Source organism: Chiloscyllium plagiosum, chromosome 17, assembly GCF_004010195.1.
Source record: "Chiloscyllium plagiosum isolate BGI_BamShark_2017 chromosome 17, ASM401019v2, whole genome shotgun sequence".
NCBI classification, from domain to species: domain Eukaryota; kingdom Metazoa; phylum Chordata; class Chondrichthyes; order Orectolobiformes; family Hemiscylliidae; genus Chiloscyllium; species Chiloscyllium plagiosum.
In genome coordinates, this window is record NC_057726.1 from 55,895,329 (window position 1) to 55,914,414 (window position 19,086).

A 19,086-nucleotide genomic window follows, 5' to 3' on the forward strand; every position below is an offset into this window, starting at 1 on the left:
GAAGGCTAACTTTCGTTTTAATAAACAAAATTAGACAGAATAGCAGTCACCCAATTTTCATAGACAAATTCTCAGGTAGATAATCCCATTTCTTTCTGCCAATTTGGTCAGAGTTAAATGATCCACAAAAACCAACAGCTGATCAAAGAAGTGATAAAAAAAAAACATTATATCACAAGAGTTGATGACACTTTCATGAAACAATTCAGAGCTGTGTGTAATTTAATAAAATTAATCACAGTTTCTTGGTTTGCATTATTGAGATAACAAAATTCAAACCAAATGTTTCTGATTCACCTCCAGGTATTTAAATGAAAATGAACAAAATATTCCAAAAATCATGTTAAGCAGGAAAGATAATTTTATTTCCAATTTGAAACATACAAAAAAGAATTCTGAATATAAAAATCTATTATTACACCACTGGGTTACTGCTCCAATATTAGAATTCCACACAATTGTCAGTTCATGAGGACTTCCATCTGTACTAGGCGTGCATTTGTATCACCAGCCATTCTATATGGTATCATTCCAGCAAATGTTATCAGGGCACGTGCCTGGCTTCGGAGTTGCTGACAAAAAAACAAATCAAACTGTTAGAGATACTCCATCAAGGCATCAAGCAAAATGAAACAAAAACAGCAAGATGGACTTTTTTATTTGTTACTGCAAATACAATTCACTAATTTCAATCAAAAGAAAGTTTTACATCTACAAAAATATTACTTTCAGCACCACACAGACAATACTGTGAGATACTATTTCTTGTGTTCTTTTGAAATGACACTCAAACTGTCTGCTTCCCTGTATTGAAATGCAAGTACCAATGGCTGTTAGGTTTGTGGTACATGTTTCCACACATTGTCTTTTCCTAGCCATAATTGGCATAGTAGTGGTATCTACTCTCATGAAAGGTCAAAATTAACATATAATACTCTCAAAATGTCATCTAATTATCTAAATAGGTATACTGATGGAGAAAGAAGATTTTCTTCTGGAATTCTATTCCTCAGTCTGCAATTTCTGTTCAATTCAGTTATGTCTCACAAAAAGTTTAGCCTCCCTCTATTTCTTTTATGAATTGTGAAGCTTACAAAAGAAAGTTCTATTTTGCTTATGAAAATGAAACTTTGACATCATGTCATTTAAATTGTTTAACATTTCTCAACAGCTCAATCACATCCTAAAGCTCTCTAATGAAATCTTACCGAGTCTCTATCCTCCATTGCACGCTGAGGTCTGGTTGGGGTGGCTGGGCTTTTGCCCTTCAATCTCTTGTACTGGGTATACAGAATATTCATGGTGGCAAGCAGCACTTCTGACAAGTTGTGTCGAATCTGTATAGAAGAGATTTGCTCATTAGCAATGCCATTTGTTGCTGTACAATTGTTATCAGCAAGAATACTGTCCTGCTCCTCGGATGCTGCCTGACCTGCTGTCCTTTTCCAGCACTACTCCAATCTAGACTCTGGGGCCCAGCATCTGCTGTCCTCACTTTTGCCTAGATACAAATGGCAGCCATTCAGATTTTACTTTTCTCGTAACAGATTTCTTAATGTCAATAGTATTGAAGATTAAATTGTTTAAAAAGAACTGCTACCATCACAGGCTGTTAACGACCAAGCTCAATTGAGAGCTTTTCGTAATAGTGGGTCAAACGGAAAGATAGAAGAGTGAGCAGTGAAGGGGTTTACCGGAGAATGCAGCAAAGAACAATGTCATTGCCCTATCCTGTCTGTGAGCTTCAAACAAGCTTACTTAATCAGTCCCACTCTGTCCTTTACCACCTACTGCTGTGCAGTATGCTACCCAAGTATTTCTCTAATTTCCATTTGAAAGTTATTAAATGGGCTTCCACTGCCCTTTTACAAACAGTACTAGGATAAATGCATTTTTAAAAATCTTTTAGTGCATATTAAACATGTACTGCTTGGATCTAAGAGAAGCCCCCTCAAAAAGAACTTAATTTTCCCCCATTTCTCTTATTTGGTGTCAGTTTGCCTCAACAACAATGTCCAAATGGTAGGTAAATTAATGCTACAATCCTTTGCCGGAGAGGAAAGCTCAAGTTTATTTCATACAGGGCCTTTACAACTAGCAGACTGGAGATTCTTTCTGAATTTAGACACGTGTCCCAGAACAGAATGGACAATGGATAACAGCATTAATCCAGTCATAATCATTGCAATCTTTTACTATTCTGGATATCACAAATAAGGTGGAGTCTCTCCATCAAAAACAAATATAACTGAATTCTATGCCATGTTAAATTCAGACCCTTCTCAAATATCTCCGAAACAGCTACAGAAATTCGGACTTTGAATTTATTATGCATAGCTTTTGCAACATAATCCCAATGACAGGCCAGAAATTTCACATCATTTTAAGGATCATGCACAGTTATATTAAAGGAAACTACCCCCAACAAAAGATTTTCACCTCATCACTGAAATTTCTGAAAGCTGCCACTCTCTCCTCAACACATTCTTGACTGAGAGGCACAAGTTTCAGTCTCTCCATGACCTATAGGGGAAAAAGGGCAAACGCAGTTAGGCAGAACATTAAAATCAAACATGACAAAGTTGATAGAAAAAACAGCAAGATTCATAAAACAGGACTGGATAATCAAGGAGTGGTTACAGGTCGCTTAAAACGGTATTTTAACTAGAGGTTCAACATTAGAGAGAGTAAGAGAAGTATGAGTTTGTGTTATAATTTAAATGAAAAAATACCCAGTGAAATCAACCTGATCAACATTACAGAAAATGCAACAAGAAACTTGCTAGTATGAGAGTCTATGGAATTAATCAGAACTCAGGGAGAAAGAGCAGCATGTTACTGCTGCCCTCCTTAGGCTGCTGTTGAAATTACTGCTTAACTTATGTTTCAACTACAAGAGAGCATCCAGTGTGGGGGCAGAAATAGCTTGTAGTGATAAATCTTTACCCTCTTGTTGGTTTATGGAAGGGGAATTGGGGGAAAAATGGCTTGTATTTGTATAGCTGTTTTCGCACCATCAGTTGTTTCAAAGTGCTTCACATAGTTAGTTAAGGAATCTTTGAAGAGCTAGTCACTTGTAATTTAAGAAACACAAGGAACTCACATCGATTGCTCTGTCAATATTGCCAGAATGGTACTCATCAAAAAAGGTAATTAGGTCCAGAAGGAGATAGAAAGTGCTGTCAACTGACTTTTCTGCAGCAACACCCCGATTCCGATACCTACCGAAAAAGGAAAATGTAATCATTATCTGGACGCTAGTGTTTCATAGATCACTACTGTGCTGTCTGTGCCAGCTTATCTTGCCTAAATTCTCCAAAGCATCACATAATCTCCTTGCCTCCAACAACAACCCAAATACTTTTACTGACATCCGACGGTGCTTTACAGAATAGTTCCAAAATAAAATTTGACTCCAAGCCACAAGAGGTTTTAGAACCACTTGTTGATCAAAGAAGCAGGTTCTAAAAAATACTTTAAGTGGAGGAGGACTGAGGAGGGACAGAGGTAGACACATTTAGGAAGGGAATTTCAGAGCTCAGGCCTTAGCAGCTAAAAGACTAGTTGTCAATGGGATGATCAAGCATCCAGAATTGAAGGAACACAGATAGCTTACTGGATTGTGGAATGGAAGGACATTAGAGTTAGGGAGGGGAGATGTCATGAAGGATTTGAAAACAGATCAGAATTCTAAATTTGAGGTATTCCTTAAATGGGAGCCAATGTAGATTAGTGAGCACAGGAATAATATGCAAATGGAGTTGGGCATTAGATACAACAGAATTAGTGGGTTAATTCAAGTTTGCAAGAGTAGACCATGGAAGGTTAACCAGCAGCAGTGTGTTAACTAGGCAGGTCTAGAAGTTAAAAAAAAAACGATGCAGGCTTTTGTACCTGGAAATGGATCATGTTAACAGAGTAGAAACCAATGATTTTAGTGATGGTGTAGAAGTGGGCTCAGAACCACATTTTGAGATTAAAGGATGCCAAGATTACCCACAATTTAGTTTAGCCTCAGACATTTGCTTGGGAAAAGGATGGTGTGTGTGGTTTAGACTAATGACAGCACTGATACAGTTGGAAGAAGAAACTTGTGCTCATTCAGTACTGGATACAGCTAAGCAGTCTTTTAATTTAGAGACAGCGAAAAGAGGTGGAGGGGTGATGAGGAAAAATCTGACATCATCAGCATACATGTAGAAAAAGATGGCATGCTTTTTGATGGTGTCATTGAGGAGCAGCATGTCTGTAAGAAATGAGAGAACAAAGAATAGATCCTTGGGCCACATCTGAACCAACAAGTTGGAAGAGATATTATAGAAGCAATTTCGTCCATAGAAATAGAATCACAGTCCAAGCGCAGAGTCCCAGACAGCTGGATGACAGTAAAAAGGGCATTGGAAGAAAATTATATGCACAAACATCAAAAGTTGGAGACTAGCTGGTAGTTTGCAGAGACAGAATTAGTCAAAAAGGTAGGCACTATCCTACAACCCACAGAAACCCCTCAATTCTTTTGTGCACCTGACTCTAGCCACTCCTACCAGGAGCGGAGAGAAGTGTCTAAGCCATGCTTTCAAACACTCAGACCTTCCTCTGCAGAATTCAAGTCAATAAACCCGTTCACCCCTCATTCCTCCTCTTAAGCCTTTGCAATCCTACCTTTCTAAACAAGTCCTGGATTTACCACTACTGCATAGCTAGCCTGCACATAGCCATGTGAACAAGCTCCTGTTCTCCAGAAGGATCTATCAAAACAATTTTATACTCTGTTTCTCAAAATTATTTTTGATGCTTTTCTTTATGCAACAAACAATCTGGAAATGTAAATTAACTTTGGAAAAATTAAAGAAATATATTCTGTGTGGAAACAAATTATTTTCATATACACAAGCACTGCCATGAACTGTTTGAAAAATTACTGCAATTACTGAATGTAGTTAGTTTACTGGTATGTTATAAAATCTAGAATTGCTTAGCAATTAAGCTTTACCACAGGTCAATATAGAGCCCAAGCTATTGACTGTTCTAAAAGTGGTCTATATTGACAAGTCAAGCATTCAGAAGAACAACGTGACATTTCATTCTAGTCACCTTATTTTAAAACAAAAATCGATTCTTAGCCATTTTAAATCAGATAAGTTTTAAATTGCTGAAAACTCAACTCAAAATATGCTTATGAGCTGCTTGAGACAATTAAACCCAACTGAACAAGCATGCAATGCATTTTCAATGGGACATTGGAGAAAAAGTTATAATGCATTGGTAAATAATTTACACTCTACTTTTAAATAGGCATTTTCCATTACCTTGACACAGGAGTTACAGTAAAGACAGAATTATCCATAGAACCTACAACTCTTACCTCTCAGCTACTAAAAGTGCCATGTTTTTCAATCGTTCTTTATTAGACTGGGGTGCGCTGATTTGTGGTATCACAGGGCTCAACAGTTTGTTCATTAGCTCCAGGACCTTGTCTGGATTCTACAGACAGAATGTTAACAAAATATTAATCTACTGGTTAAAAGCTTCTGTACATATAAAATTGTGATAGATAATTTTGCTCTATTGGTTGACTAGGCTCTCGAGCTGTGCCTGCCACAGATGATAAATATGGCAGAATGCTCTTACCTTAACATAAAACGACAGAATGTTCTAGTGATATGGAATACTGAGGTGACCAGTTTTACAGTCCAGCCATAAGCCCTAAAGGCTTGTACAATTGTGCCCTGTAACATCCACTGGAACTTTGCAACATCATAAAAGTATTTTCACTTTTAACAAACAGTGGTAAACCGGAGCAGGAGACTAGTCATGACTTGAATTTCCATCCAGATCAAGGAGGTCACTATCACTGGTTTTCCACAAAATGGAAGTGAAAATTTTACCCCATCAGCTGCCGACATTGATAAAGATAAACTGACTCCAAGAGTGGTGATTGGCCAGTTTTAGAATGCAGAGTTTTGTTTTTATCTTTCCATTTCACCAGCAGACGAGAGCAAACTGGCTCCAGTTTCTTACTGCCAGTGACAAACAGATACCAGGATAATTTGTGATAATTCCTTCACCTTGCCCACTTGCACAATCAGTCCACAGCAGTATGGGGAAAATTGAGAGCTGGGAATAGCCAAGTCCAGGCACAAAACTATGTTCTGATATCCTTTGGCACAATGCACAGAGGCTCCAACAGTCCGCTGTTTGAGTATGGCTCACATGTGCTTAACAACCTCATGGATCTTGCTGCACAAATGTAAAACATGCTTTCTCTACGGGTCACAAAAGAAGAATGATTGCAGATGCCTGTAACCAACTGAAGAAACTCTTATTATAGTAATTCACAAATAGCAGACTCAGTGCTTTAGCACTTTACTAAAGCTGATGGAACCTTCCTGGTGAAAAGGACTGAAATAAATGTGCAGCTATATACAGCGAAGGAACTGATCCGCTCTTAGAAAACAATTACAGCCTATTCCAAAGTTCAGGGACACAAGAAACATCAGAGTCAGCTCTGCCAAGGATATCTACCTTTAATGATCATTTGCGAGATTTAGATCCTTATGCCTGGGAAAATTAAAGGCTGCAAAAACTGATGTCAGTGAAGCATACAGACTGCACTATTAAAATTAAATGAACTGGAGAGTCACTAGTAAATTATGTCTGTCTGTGTCTCCATTCAAAATGGTGAGATGCCAATGATAATTATTTTAATCAGGCCAAGCACCCAAATAAATGTCAGGGAGAGTACTGGTGGACTAGATTACCTTGTTAGAAAAACGAGAAGACAAATCAAAAAATATGTCCGATTGATGAAAACTGAGATCAGTCAGTTATAATTTAAAATGTGTTTTAAATACTCTTAAAATTGATTCTGTATCAGAACGTTTTCAGTATTTTCAACATATAGTACACAGGGCATTAGATGGACAACAAACTAGTTCACCAGTAGGCAAGGACACAGTCAGATAGAACAGTTCACTTATTCTCAGAGCTTTTGTATAAAAATCTACAAGATCCTATCACTGTGTTATTGAATAGTAAGAAGGACCAATAAAATTAATTCTCACTGCAAGACATACTGCACAGTTAGTGGCTGAGCCTTCAGAATTTACCCACTCATTCTCCATTCCAATACCTCACTCCCAAGCTGGGAAAAACTGACATAAGGCACCCAACAGAGCATAGAGAGTTAAATCAAAATATCTGGGGAATTCTAAACTGGAAAGGATAGCAAAACAAAACAAAAAAATTCCAAAAAGTTAGAAAATACAAATTGCACACTGCACATTTATCCCAACAATTTTAAACAGTTATAAAATCTATACTATACCACTATAGATTGAATGCAGTTTGGCAGACATCTCATTTATTTCACATATAGTACACTTCGATACTTTGTAGGTCCTGCCTACCTGAGCCAAGTCGTAAAGCTTCACAGCCTCCTCGAATAGGCCTTTATTTTCAGCCACTGAAGCTACTTTACTGATGACAGCTCTTGTGTCACCAGCAAACTTGTCAATTACACCAGGCTGTGCAAGGAAACAAAATTGAAGAGGTGAGAAATGACATTCTGTAATTTGCTTCAAGTATTTACATAAATCTGTTGAATATTCCACAGCAACCAGGTACCAAAGCTAGATAAGAAACCGCATTTGGGATAGTAACTGAAAATCTACCCCAGGAAATGAAAATATTGTGATCTCTGCTGCTGCACTGTTCATCTTCTGAGACTGGGGGTAAACAGATTGAAGTGAGAATGAAGCAAATACTGCTTTACATCTAAGCCTTGCTAATTGCTTAACTCAATCACTGGGGGACTGAATACAAATCAATTCCAATAAAGCATTTTCAGAGTGCAAAAAAAATTATACATTTTTAAAAAGAGTTCAAGTAAAATATGAAACTTTTCTCACAACCACTTCACAATACTATTACTGAAGAAACAGTTTAGCTCCAACACCTAATTAAACACTTGGGATTCTGCGAAAGTTGTACTCAGGCATTTCTTGAAAATAGGTTTACTAAGCAAGTTTTTTGGTCAACCATATATATGGTTGAAACACATCAACTTGCTAAGCAGTCTCTAAAATAAACAATGGAGAAATCTACAGAGCTAGAATTCCTGTTTAGTCAACAATTTTACCCAGAGGATGCTTCACACTTACTGCAGAGTAGTACAGGTGTGCAAGGTTTAAGACTGATGCATTACAATACAAAGAATATTCAGTTTACCAGTAAAGAAAACTGGACAACTTAAAATATCTATCAACCATGATATCTTCCAAGATAAATAACTCCAAATTAAAGCTCTGGCCAAAGTTATTTTGACAAAACTATATTGATCCTATAATAGTGCAATATCAATACATAACAGGATAAGGTTTTTTGTTACACAGAATAGGGTTTCTTAATAGGATTAAAGTTTACATTAATAGCCATTCGACAATACAAAAATACTACATTTTTATTGATTATAGGCACACTGGTGCAATGGTTAGCACTGATGCCTCACAGCGCCAGGCACCTGGGTTTGATTCCACCCTTGGGACAACTGTGTGTGGAGTTTGCATGTTCTCCCTGTGTCTGCGTGAGTTCCCTCCGGATGCTCTGGCTTCCTCCCACAATCCAAAGGTGAACAGGTTAGATGGACTAGCCAAACTAAATTGCTCACAGTGTTCAGGGATGTGTGGGTTAGGTGTGTTAGCCACGGGAAATACAAGGTTACAGGGAAAAAGGTGGATGGGATGGTGTGGACTTGTCAGGCCAAATGACTTGCCTCCACACTTAGGGATTCTATGAAAATAAAGCAGCAAATAACATTTTCTCCATAAAGTTGATCACCTGATATAAATGCATATTCAGTGAGAATTCCCTTTCCCTTGCAACTTCATCTTGTAATAATAGATCACAAAGTACATTAATGGTTCAACAGATTCATACCAATCGATATGTTACTGAGCCATTAAGCCAGGCTTCTATTTCTATTCAATGTTGAATTAGAATGGCGACATGCATGTCAGTCCTGAGTCTCCTTATACACTGTTTTGTAAAGTGCAGAGGGTAGTAGGAAGGTTTGCACAGTGGCAACAAAAATCCATGGCCCTTCTGGTACTGAGCAAACACCACTGCACGAGTGCGAGAAGGTCAGAAGACTCGGTAGTAATGTCTAAACTCTCTGACTAGACCTGCCACATCTGCTTGGACATGCAGCCTTAATGCTGCCAATATCCATAGGTTTGTATTGAGCATTAGTTGCTGCCCTCTGAAAAATCATAAAGGCAGGAAACGGGAAGGGAAAGAAGCAACAGAACAAGCACCACCAATGTGAACCAATGATGGAACTACAGGCAACTTTTATATCTATGTTACGCAGTAGGATGCAGCAAAACTGACCAGTCTAAACACCTTCTTACACATCAATAACACATTTAAAGACAGCAAGGGAAAAAGAAAGGAATATCCTGCGCCATAGTAAAACTCATCTCACCTTTCGACTGCCATCCTTTTCTAATCGCCCAAGCAGCATGTCAAACTAGAAACAAGGGATAAAAAAAAGTTGATTAAAATAAGGAATCTCCCATATAATGCAGCGATAAGGAAAATATTTTTCTCAGTGGGTTGCAAGCCCTTGGAACTCTTCCTCAAAAGGTGAGGAAAGCAGAGTCTTTGAATATTTTAAAGTCAGAGGTAGGTAGATCCTTAACAAGCAAGAGAGTAAAAGGTTGTCGGGAGTATCAGGAATGTAGAGTGATCAGGTCATTCATGATTTTAATGCAAGGTAGAACAGCTTCAAGAGACTGAGTGGCCTATATCTGCTTCAAATTCGTGTGTACACATGCATGCAATTAAAGAAACAAAATGCACCATGCTACAATTTTTTGCAGTACGTCTCAGTAGGTGCATTACTTACCTCTCGACTTTCAATGACAAGCTCACTGACACATCTCATGAACATGTTTTCTCCTTGACTGTCTTTCTCATTCCTGTTAGAAACAGCAAACAGAGTTAAATAAGCGTCGATCCAATGTGACAGTTGAGTTAAGAGCGAATTGTTCAGGTTCAAAAGCCAATTTCTAGCTTCTCTCTCCCTTTGTCTTCAGCATTTTAGTTTATTCTGATTTACCATTGGCTATGGAGTGCAACTGATCAAACCCCAACAACGATCTTTAGCAACTTAACATGCAGGTTCAGTCATGTGACTTGAGGTTGCTTCTCAATTTATATTCAATTCTCAAATCAAATAGAAACATCTGCAACAACTGCATGCTCAAAATTTACAAACGTGACACCCAAAGAGCTATATGCTTATTCCATAATTCCACAACCATATCAAATCCTGTGGAAATTCTCTGTAGGGTGAACATTATTGAGCAACAGATGGTCATTTTCCAACCAACTTGCAGTAATGATACCACTAATGATCGCCTTCTGTGACCATCAATTTAAGCCAAGGACAAGAAGCTCAAATAATTAATATCTGCACCTTTTATTATTTTTTTGGCCCTAAATCTTCCTCTAAAAATGAAGATATGGTATAAATAGACACTAAGGCCATAATGGCTTTCAAAGCTGTTGAGTTACTGTAAACTTCAAAACTTTTAACAACTGTTCACAGATTGCAAGGATCAATAATAACACTGTCTGGAATACACTGTAAAAGGGACAAGGACAAATTGTTATCCAGGAACTGAAAGCAATTGGTCATGCCTGGGAAAGAGAGACAAAACGACATGAACAAAACTGTTTTGACATCTGCTTCATGACTGGCTGCCTTATATCATAAGGACAAATTATTGCCCTGCTAAAGAATTTAAGGAGCTAATCTCAGAAGACTTGTGTGTCTTCAAACAGATGGTTAATGCCGAATGTAACAAGAAACAGGGAAGCTACTTCTGATAAGAAGGCAAGCTGCAGATTTGATAGTTCCAGAGGAGTAGTCAATATTGTGGATGAAAGAGTCAAAAGGATCGTCACTAATGTCACACAGTAAACTTGAAGGACAGAAATCTGTATAAAAATTCATGTCTAAGAATCTTTAGCAGCAGAACTTTGAAGTACACCTCTCCACAAGGATTGAACCTGGACTCATCTAGACTCAGCTGTTGGCTGAAATCGTACATTCCACCTTCAACTGGGGAATCATCAAGTTAGGTTGTGGGGCTTAACTTGCTTAGTTGAGGAGTCATATTTGGTTTGCTACATTCAATATTGTTTAAATAATTGTTTCAGTATTTGGTTGTCTGAGAAACTTATTAAGAAGTAGCTGAATTAAAAAGGTAGCTTGTGGTATCTTAGACACAACATTGTTAGGCCAGTTTAACAATAATGGTTTACTATTCCAAAAGCCTTGGTTTTAGTTTATTCCTGACTAGGTTAGGTGTTTTTTAATTACACATTTGGATTTCCACAATTGAAACTGTCCCAAATGAATTAAAAATTGTTTTGCTGTTTAAGCATTTCATAACTTGCTTAAAGGAATAGAGCATAAATTATGCCCCTGAGTTTTCCTTAGATTGCAATAGATAAATATGAAGGAATATTACCTGAGGAAATAGAAATATTGGAGTGCTTCTCTAGGATCAGTGGGTTCAAATTTTCTGGTGTACAGCATTAGCAGACGGATGAAATTAAGGCGTCGTATTGGACGGGGATCAGCAGCGTCCTGACTCACTGTTAGAAGATTACAAATTTCAAATATAAAAGACTGAAAATAATAACATAGAAACAGAAAAGAATTTTAAAAAGTGAAATTCAGTATTCTCACTGAAAAAGTATATGACTGGTCAGTAAAATCTCAAGAGAACATGAAATGCCAGCTACAAACTAGTATAAATTAGACAGCACGGTGGCTCAGTGGTTAGCACTGCTGCCTCAGTGCCAAGGACCTTGGTTCAATTCCACCCTCGTGCGACTGTCTGTGTGGAATCTGCATTCTTGTAGTGTCCTTCTGGGTTTTTCTACATTCTCTGGTTTCCTCTCACAATTTAAAGATATGTAGATTAGATGGATTGGCCATGCCAAATTGCCCATAGTGTCGAGGGATGCACAGGTTATGTGGATTAGCCATGGGATATGCAGGGTTACAGGGATAAAAGGGTGTGGGAGTGGGTCTGGGTGGGGCACTCTTCAGAGGTTCAGTGAGGACTCGATGGATCGAATGGCCGGCTTCCATGCTATAGGGATTCTATGACTCTAAACATTAGGAAATCAAACTCAAGGTATACCATTGTTTGCATTTTGAAAGATTAAGTTGAGATAATATGACTTTCTCCACATCATAAATTATAGGAAATATTGTACTGAGTAGAGTCATACGATATGAAATCGACCATTAGAACAAAATTTTATGGTTTTCAAAGCACCAAGAGAAAGTTAAATGATGGAATAAACAGTTTTGCTTCATGTTACAAAGACATCTGCAAACAATATAGGATTTTTTCCAACAAGAGTTGGAAAAAATCCTAAGTTACAATAATGCTGAAAATTTTATTATTGAGCTTTTGAGCAAATGAAACATACACAATGATTCTTGAACAAACTAGACTAATTGTATAAGGATTAAGTTGGTTCAGGACTTCTTTAGTTCCTAAATCATTTGACTGCGAAGAGATATCCAGCCAGATCACTGGATTGATAAACTGGAGAAATAGCACATTATTTTGTACCTGAAATTTAAACTGGGACACCTCTAGTTTCAAGTCATGTAAAGAATAAGGAGATAAAACTGTTTTGACTGTATTCAAGTGTTTTGTGATTTTATCATTTTCCCCCTTTGGCAGTAACATACATGTCATTATACTAAGAAATCTCCAAAACTATTCAAATGATTAAAGCAATAAGGGGTGAGCCACACAAAGCATGAAGAACCCAAGATCAATACCAAGGTCTATACCAAGTCACTGAACCCGAATATGATCAATCCAATTAGCCTCAACACACAAGTTAGAAACGTGATAAACTGATAAGTGTTTTAAATCCAGCAACACTCACCTACTGTCAAATTACTACAAACTGTCACCATACAGACTCGAATATCCAATGGCCAGTTGAATAAAATACTCAAGTGTGCTTCGAGTACCAATCCCCAAGTGAGCATAAAAAGCAGCGATAGGAAAAGAGTGACAAATTGGACCAGAACTAAACTGCCTGTGTCCAAATACTTGAGCCAAAGCTTCATTTCTATGATAATTCTCTGCTTCTTTTACACAGAGCCTGGGGAGTTCTTTTCAAGATAAGTATAGTGACCTCAGATAGTGCAGAGTCACTACACTGATACCACAGTTTAAAAGGTGTAAGTTAGGATAACAGATTCAAGTCTACAAAATTGAAGGGTGATCTAATTAAGATCTCAAGAATAATAATCTACTATAAATGGTGCTCATGTGTGGGGAAGGCATGCACCTTGCATTTTTTTTAAAATGGTGTTCTACTGGAGCATTCTGATGTACAGTGTACAAATGATCATTACGACTCCTGAGTTGGTTAAGCTAATTACAATTCAGCTACCATAATCCTCCAAATAAAAGGAACTGCAAAAACAGTTTAGGTATCTGAGTACAGGTTTTTAACTGGGGCTTTCCAAAGGGGAAAGTGGTACACCAAACTGATCAACTTGAGCTTCAACATTGATTAGGCTAATAAAAAATTTAGCGATCATAATCCCTGGATGAAAAATAATTTTCTTTGTGTCAGTATCTTAGCACTGCATTAGCTACTGTCCTGCACTTAGGAATAGTGACAAGTGCAGGAGTGGTTTAGGGGATTGAAAAATTGAACTATTTCATAATTGTTAACATGCAAAAAGCTGAGGAAAAAGTAGATAATTTGCTTCTCCCAATCGAAGGCTCTTTTCAATCAACATTGGAAGAAAGTGGAGCAGACTTGAAAACTTAAAAAAAGGTGCGGGAATATCTATGACAACCTGGGACTGTATAGCATGATGCTGTTCCTTTGTTACAACATCCAGATTTTCAGGTTACACATGTGGATAATTTGACTTTTTCTTTTAACCTGGCCTGCACTTCTGTGGCCATGATGTGGGCAGCTTTTAGTGGTGCATGACTAGACACTATTCTCAGTAAATGATGATCCCTGACAGCTGTCTGATCAATGGAGTTCTCATTCACTATAAACATCAACACCATAACTTTGGTCCAGTGGATCAACAGGCCAACTAGTGGATCGTTTTAAGGAATAATTCTGTCATTCAAAGGAAAAAGCACAAGGTCTTTTTCTACATAAAGTATAGTGGAAATTTGAAACTCTGCCCCCCAAAAACTGCTTATTGCCATTTTTAAGTGAGATTTTTGTTATGAAAGAGCATGAAGGTATTAGATTAAAGGTGCAAAATGCAGTTTCAGTAGAATCTCAAGGGTCTGATTGGACTAAACTGCTCATATGTTCAATTATCACAATCCTGTTATTAAGTATGCTGAATTCTGAAACTTAAAATATTAACTGGAGAATCACAATGAAGAAAACCACAAAATAGTTAAAGGGCCTATTGAAGACAGTTCTAGCATTGTACTTACACAGCTGTGCACTCTGAGCAGAGGATTTCAGAAGTAGTTTTAACTCATAAAGAACCAGGGCCACTTGCACTGCATGACAACGCAGTCTTTCCATACGGAAGAGAAAGGCAATAGCTGCCTCAAATTGGGCTGTAAGGAAAAGGACTTGGAAGTACAGGAAAGGATGCCGGTTGGCTGCAAAGTGGGTTTCACCTGGAGGAAGAACAATACATTCAGGAGCATGATCATAATAAAAGGTTTGAATGACTGCAGCTTTGTGGATCTACAATTAACAGAACATTGAAAATTAATACAGAAGTTGAATAATGCATTTATTTCTATAATTCACTTACTGTAGTTGATATAATTATCGAATCACCCTAAATAGAAACACAGTAAAGCTGTAATTGAGAGATGGCATGAATAAATAGTTACATCAATAAAAATTATATGAACTGTTTAAAGACCCAAAATCCTTGCAACTGTCAAGAACACCTTACAGCAAGCATTCACTTTCTAGTTATCTGACAAATGAATTTTGCTGCAGGTGATATCTACCTTCCCTGTAGAAGCAACAGAATATTAATTTACAGAAGTTAGACATTTCCTACAAAAAAATACAAATCACTTACCAAACAATATTTTAAAGTTACAGCATTTGGTATACTGACCAACACAGAGACTTAAGTAAACCAATCACCAGAATTGTTCAGGACCAATAAACAGCTGGGTTGATAATTGTTTAGCGCCGGAAGCTTACCATATTCTTCCAGCAGCTGACTCTGCAATTGTGGTAGGGTTTGCCTGTCCTGCGGAGAGCTGCTACTATCATCGTCAAAACATACTTGATTAAGCTGAAAGCGTAACGAAAGGACACAATTAATGCATCATACAAAAGTTCCAGCCGAAATCGGAAATTTACTCACTGGATAACACATGTAGGGAATAGAAACCTTTATTTACCTCTGGAGCAGGTAGAAATGGAGCCTGGGCCTTCTGGCCCCAAGTAGGATAATTCTCCAGATACAACAGCCCAACAATAAAACCAAACCCGTAAGAGTATTGTCATATTTCTTGTATTGTGCACTAAATAACCAGTTTGGTGAAAAATAAGCAAGCTGTGCTCAAGAAACTAGATCAACACTGCACAAGTCAAAAGCACTCAGGATCTTTTATAATTGTGCTCCAACACATCTTTAATTCCTGTATTTATTTGAAAGCAAGCTTCAAATGATTGTGTAAGATATTTCAGATATCTCTTTTCACTGCCTAAGTCAATCAAAAGTAACTTTGTTTTTAAAAAAATATCACAAGCAAAGCTGCACTTCCAATTTCCATTGCTTGTTCCAGGTTATTAATACTTCAGATTCTTGGTGTGCCTAAATTAAGCTTTCTGCTGTTGGTACCAAGCATAATAAATTGGTTCATTTTCCAAAATTGAAACTATTTTAATAAACAATTTAACTCAAACAAGCATTCAAGGTGCATATAAAGATTTGTAACTCATTATGCTGGTAGTCATGGTTGTGGGTATATTTGCTGAACTGGGAAGTTGATTTGCAGGCATTTCGCCCCTCATCTTGGTGACACCTTCAGTGCATTGGAGCCTCCTGTGAAGTGCTGAACTGCGACTTCTGGAATTTATTTGGTTCCGATCTTGCTGCTTCCGGTTGTTCATTGCAATGGTTGGCATGTTGGATCGGTATAATAGGGCAAGCACGCAGACAACTAGCAATCCGTATCCATGACCACCAACTTTCCACTAAGCACCATGACCAGCTGTCCAAATTGGCAATACACACAGATGACAAGGACCAAAAATTCGACTGGGTCAACACAACGATATTAGGACAAGCTAAACAGGGGACAGCCAGAGAATTACTAGAAGCATGGCACTCAGCCATTGACTCCAACAACAAACACATTGACTTAGACCCCAATATACCAGCCACTACAATGAACAACCAGAAGCAGCAGAAACAGAACCAAATAAATTCCAGAAGACACAACACAACAGCTCTTCACAGGAGGCGCCAAAGCACTGACGATGCCACCTAAACAGGGGACAAAATGCCTGCAAATCAACTTCCCAGCTCAGCAAACATACCCACAATCACATCAAACATTATAGTTGAAATTGAAACATTGTTGTCTCCATATTTTCCACAGTCCAATAATACTTTACAAGGCTGCAATGAAAATACAGATCCTGCATATATCCAACAATTTTGAACTAAGTAGTCACAGGGCCAATGGTCATAAGCCTTGAAGGAGGAGAACTGATCAGGTAATACCCAAGTAAAACCTGTGACACCAGGATAGTCAACACTTCAGCCACATGAGAACGATAGGGAAAGAATGAAGTGAGTGCCTTTACCTTTAACCAGAGATAGTCGTCTGTTTTATCAGCTATTTCACTGTGGTTGTCAGTAACATCACATCGACCAATCAGACAATAAACTGCTCTTTTATATGGATCTGTGCTGTTCCGCAAAGCACGTCGGTAATGTAGCCGAAGTTTATTCTCTGTTGTGGGAGGCAATCTAGGATACACAATGTAAGTTCAAACAGAAAGCTAAGCCTAGAGGCAGAACAACATTTTGAGTGTGTGTAAGTAAATACACATTAAACCTTCAACCTCGTCATTCATATGCAAAAATATTCAATCATTTTAGCTGAGCTATATAGTATTTTTCCTCCTGACTTTTCCATCACGCTGTTGAAATATAAATGGGGAAAACTATTCCAATTCAAGTTAATGCTGGTCTACAAAGGGTCACTCTCCACCCTGGATTTATCCCCTACAGACTCACAGAGAAGGTGTCTGCAAAGAATTAGTTATATTGTGTACCCAACACCCTTTCAGCTTTTAATAAATGGATCTAGGTCAAAAGAAATTTAAATCTGGGTAAATGCATCTTTGCATACTGCACGTTAAAAATCTTTTGTTTTAAAAGTAGCCTCCTCACAATTCCACTAGGTAGGTAGCAAGCATCAATTTCAAAATGTACTTTTCAAGAATGATTGTTAGAAATTGGTACTTGCCTCCGGTCATCACTCTGAACGTACTCTTGGAACCAGTTGCTAAACTCCCCCAGCTGATGCTGTGCACGGTTCACCACCTGCAGTGCTGCCATTAAGTCTCCACAACGTAAACAGTAGTAAATGAGGGCCCAGACTGGCTGGCCTTCAACCTCACCATCCTAGATTTGAAAATAAAAAATTATTTTAGAATGATGTACACTAAAATTTCTGATCCTGAGTTTTTATAATACAAACATTACAGCCATCAATAAGTATTGTTATCACTGGATTCTATCCAACAACCTACAAAATGTACCAACATATGAATTAGTAACAGGGAAAGGCTACTTGATCCATTGAGCTTGCTCTGCCATTCAATAAGGTCATTGCTGATCTGACCATGGCCTCACCATTAGATTCCTCCTCACCTCCACAATATCTTTCAATGCCTTTGTTAATCAAAAATCGTCTTACCTCTGCCTTAGAAATATTGAATGTCTCGGTTATCACAGTTCCCTGGAGGAGAATTCTAAAGATTTGTTACCGTCAAAAAGAAAAAAATCTCAATATTAAATGCAAGTGCCTTTATTTTCCAAACTATATGCCCCAGTTCTGGTTTCTTCTGCAGGGGGAGCATCCTTTTACAATCCATTCTATCAACTCCTCTCAGAATCTTAATGTCTCAATAAGATCACTTCTTATTCATTTCAGCTCCGAGAAATACAGGAGCAGTCTGTCCAACGTTTCCTCAAGGCCTCCTCATCCTATGAGCCAGTCAGATGAACTTTGAGTTTTATTTTAGGTTAAACTGGCTCAGCTAACTTCAAAATGGTAAGGCGCCGGGCGCAGATGGTTTTCAAGCTGAATTCTATAAAGAATTTACAGAAATACTGGCTGGCCCACTTATGGATATGTATAACTATGCATATAGTCAGGGCTGTCTCCCGCCTTCGCTGAAAGAGGCAAATATCTCTCTTATCCTTAAAAAAGGAAAGGACCCAGAAGATTGTACATCATACAGACCAATATCCTTGCTAAATGTAGATTTTAAAATCCTCTCTAAAACATTAGCACTGAGATTAGAAAGGATACTGCCACATATTATAAAGGAGGATCAGACGGGGTTTATTAAGGGCCGTAAATCATCCAATAATGTTAGAAGGGCTCTGAATATGATTCAAGCTTGCCATCAGGGAAAGATACCAGGAGTAGTGGTTTCATTAGACGCGGAAAACGCATTTGATAGGGTCGAATGGTCATATTTATTTTACACATTGGAGAGGTTTGGCGTTGGACAGGTGTTTACCAAATGGGTCTCAACATTGTATAGTGATCCCAAAGCAGTTGTGGTTACCAATGGATTAAGCTCGGATAGCTTCAGAGTGGGTAGGGGCTGCCGTCAGGGATGTCCCCTCTCGCCATTGTTATTCACGCTAATAATTGAACCACTAGCAGAAGCTATACGAGCTGATCCTAATATAGTGGCCCCAAGGATTGGTACAGGTAAACATAAAATTACCCTTTATGCAGATGATGTTCTTCAATTCCTCAGTAA

At 38.0% G+C, this 19,086-nt stretch overlaps 1 protein-coding gene across 2 annotated transcripts in view; it reads right to left on the minus strand.

Moving 5' to 3' along the window:
* Positions 1 to 19,086, minus strand: part of nup93 (nucleoporin 93) — a 120,627-nt gene continuing 101,541 nt past the window's right edge. For both annotated transcript variants that reach the window (XM_043707163.1, XM_043707164.1), the window contains 13 exons: positions 17,553 to 17,710; positions 16,885 to 17,050; positions 15,268 to 15,361; positions 14,529 to 14,720; positions 11,541 to 11,667; positions 9,908 to 9,980; positions 9,485 to 9,529; positions 7,410 to 7,526; positions 5,366 to 5,484; positions 3,104 to 3,221; positions 2,440 to 2,523; positions 1,209 to 1,337; positions 1 to 572 (listed from right to left, as the gene is read on the minus strand). In XM_043707163.1, coding sequence (XP_043563098.1) covers positions 462 to 572; positions 1,209 to 1,337; positions 2,440 to 2,523; positions 3,104 to 3,221; positions 5,366 to 5,484; positions 7,410 to 7,526; positions 9,485 to 9,529; positions 9,908 to 9,980; positions 11,541 to 11,667; positions 14,529 to 14,720; positions 15,268 to 15,361; positions 16,885 to 17,050; positions 17,553 to 17,710 — 1,533 coding nt within the window. In that variant the 3' untranslated portion in view covers positions 1 to 461. The remainder of the gene's footprint in view (positions 573 to 1,208; positions 1,338 to 2,439; positions 2,524 to 3,103; positions 3,222 to 5,365; positions 5,485 to 7,409; positions 7,527 to 9,484; positions 9,530 to 9,907; positions 9,981 to 11,540; positions 11,668 to 14,528; positions 14,721 to 15,267; positions 15,362 to 16,884; positions 17,051 to 17,552; positions 17,711 to 19,086) is intronic.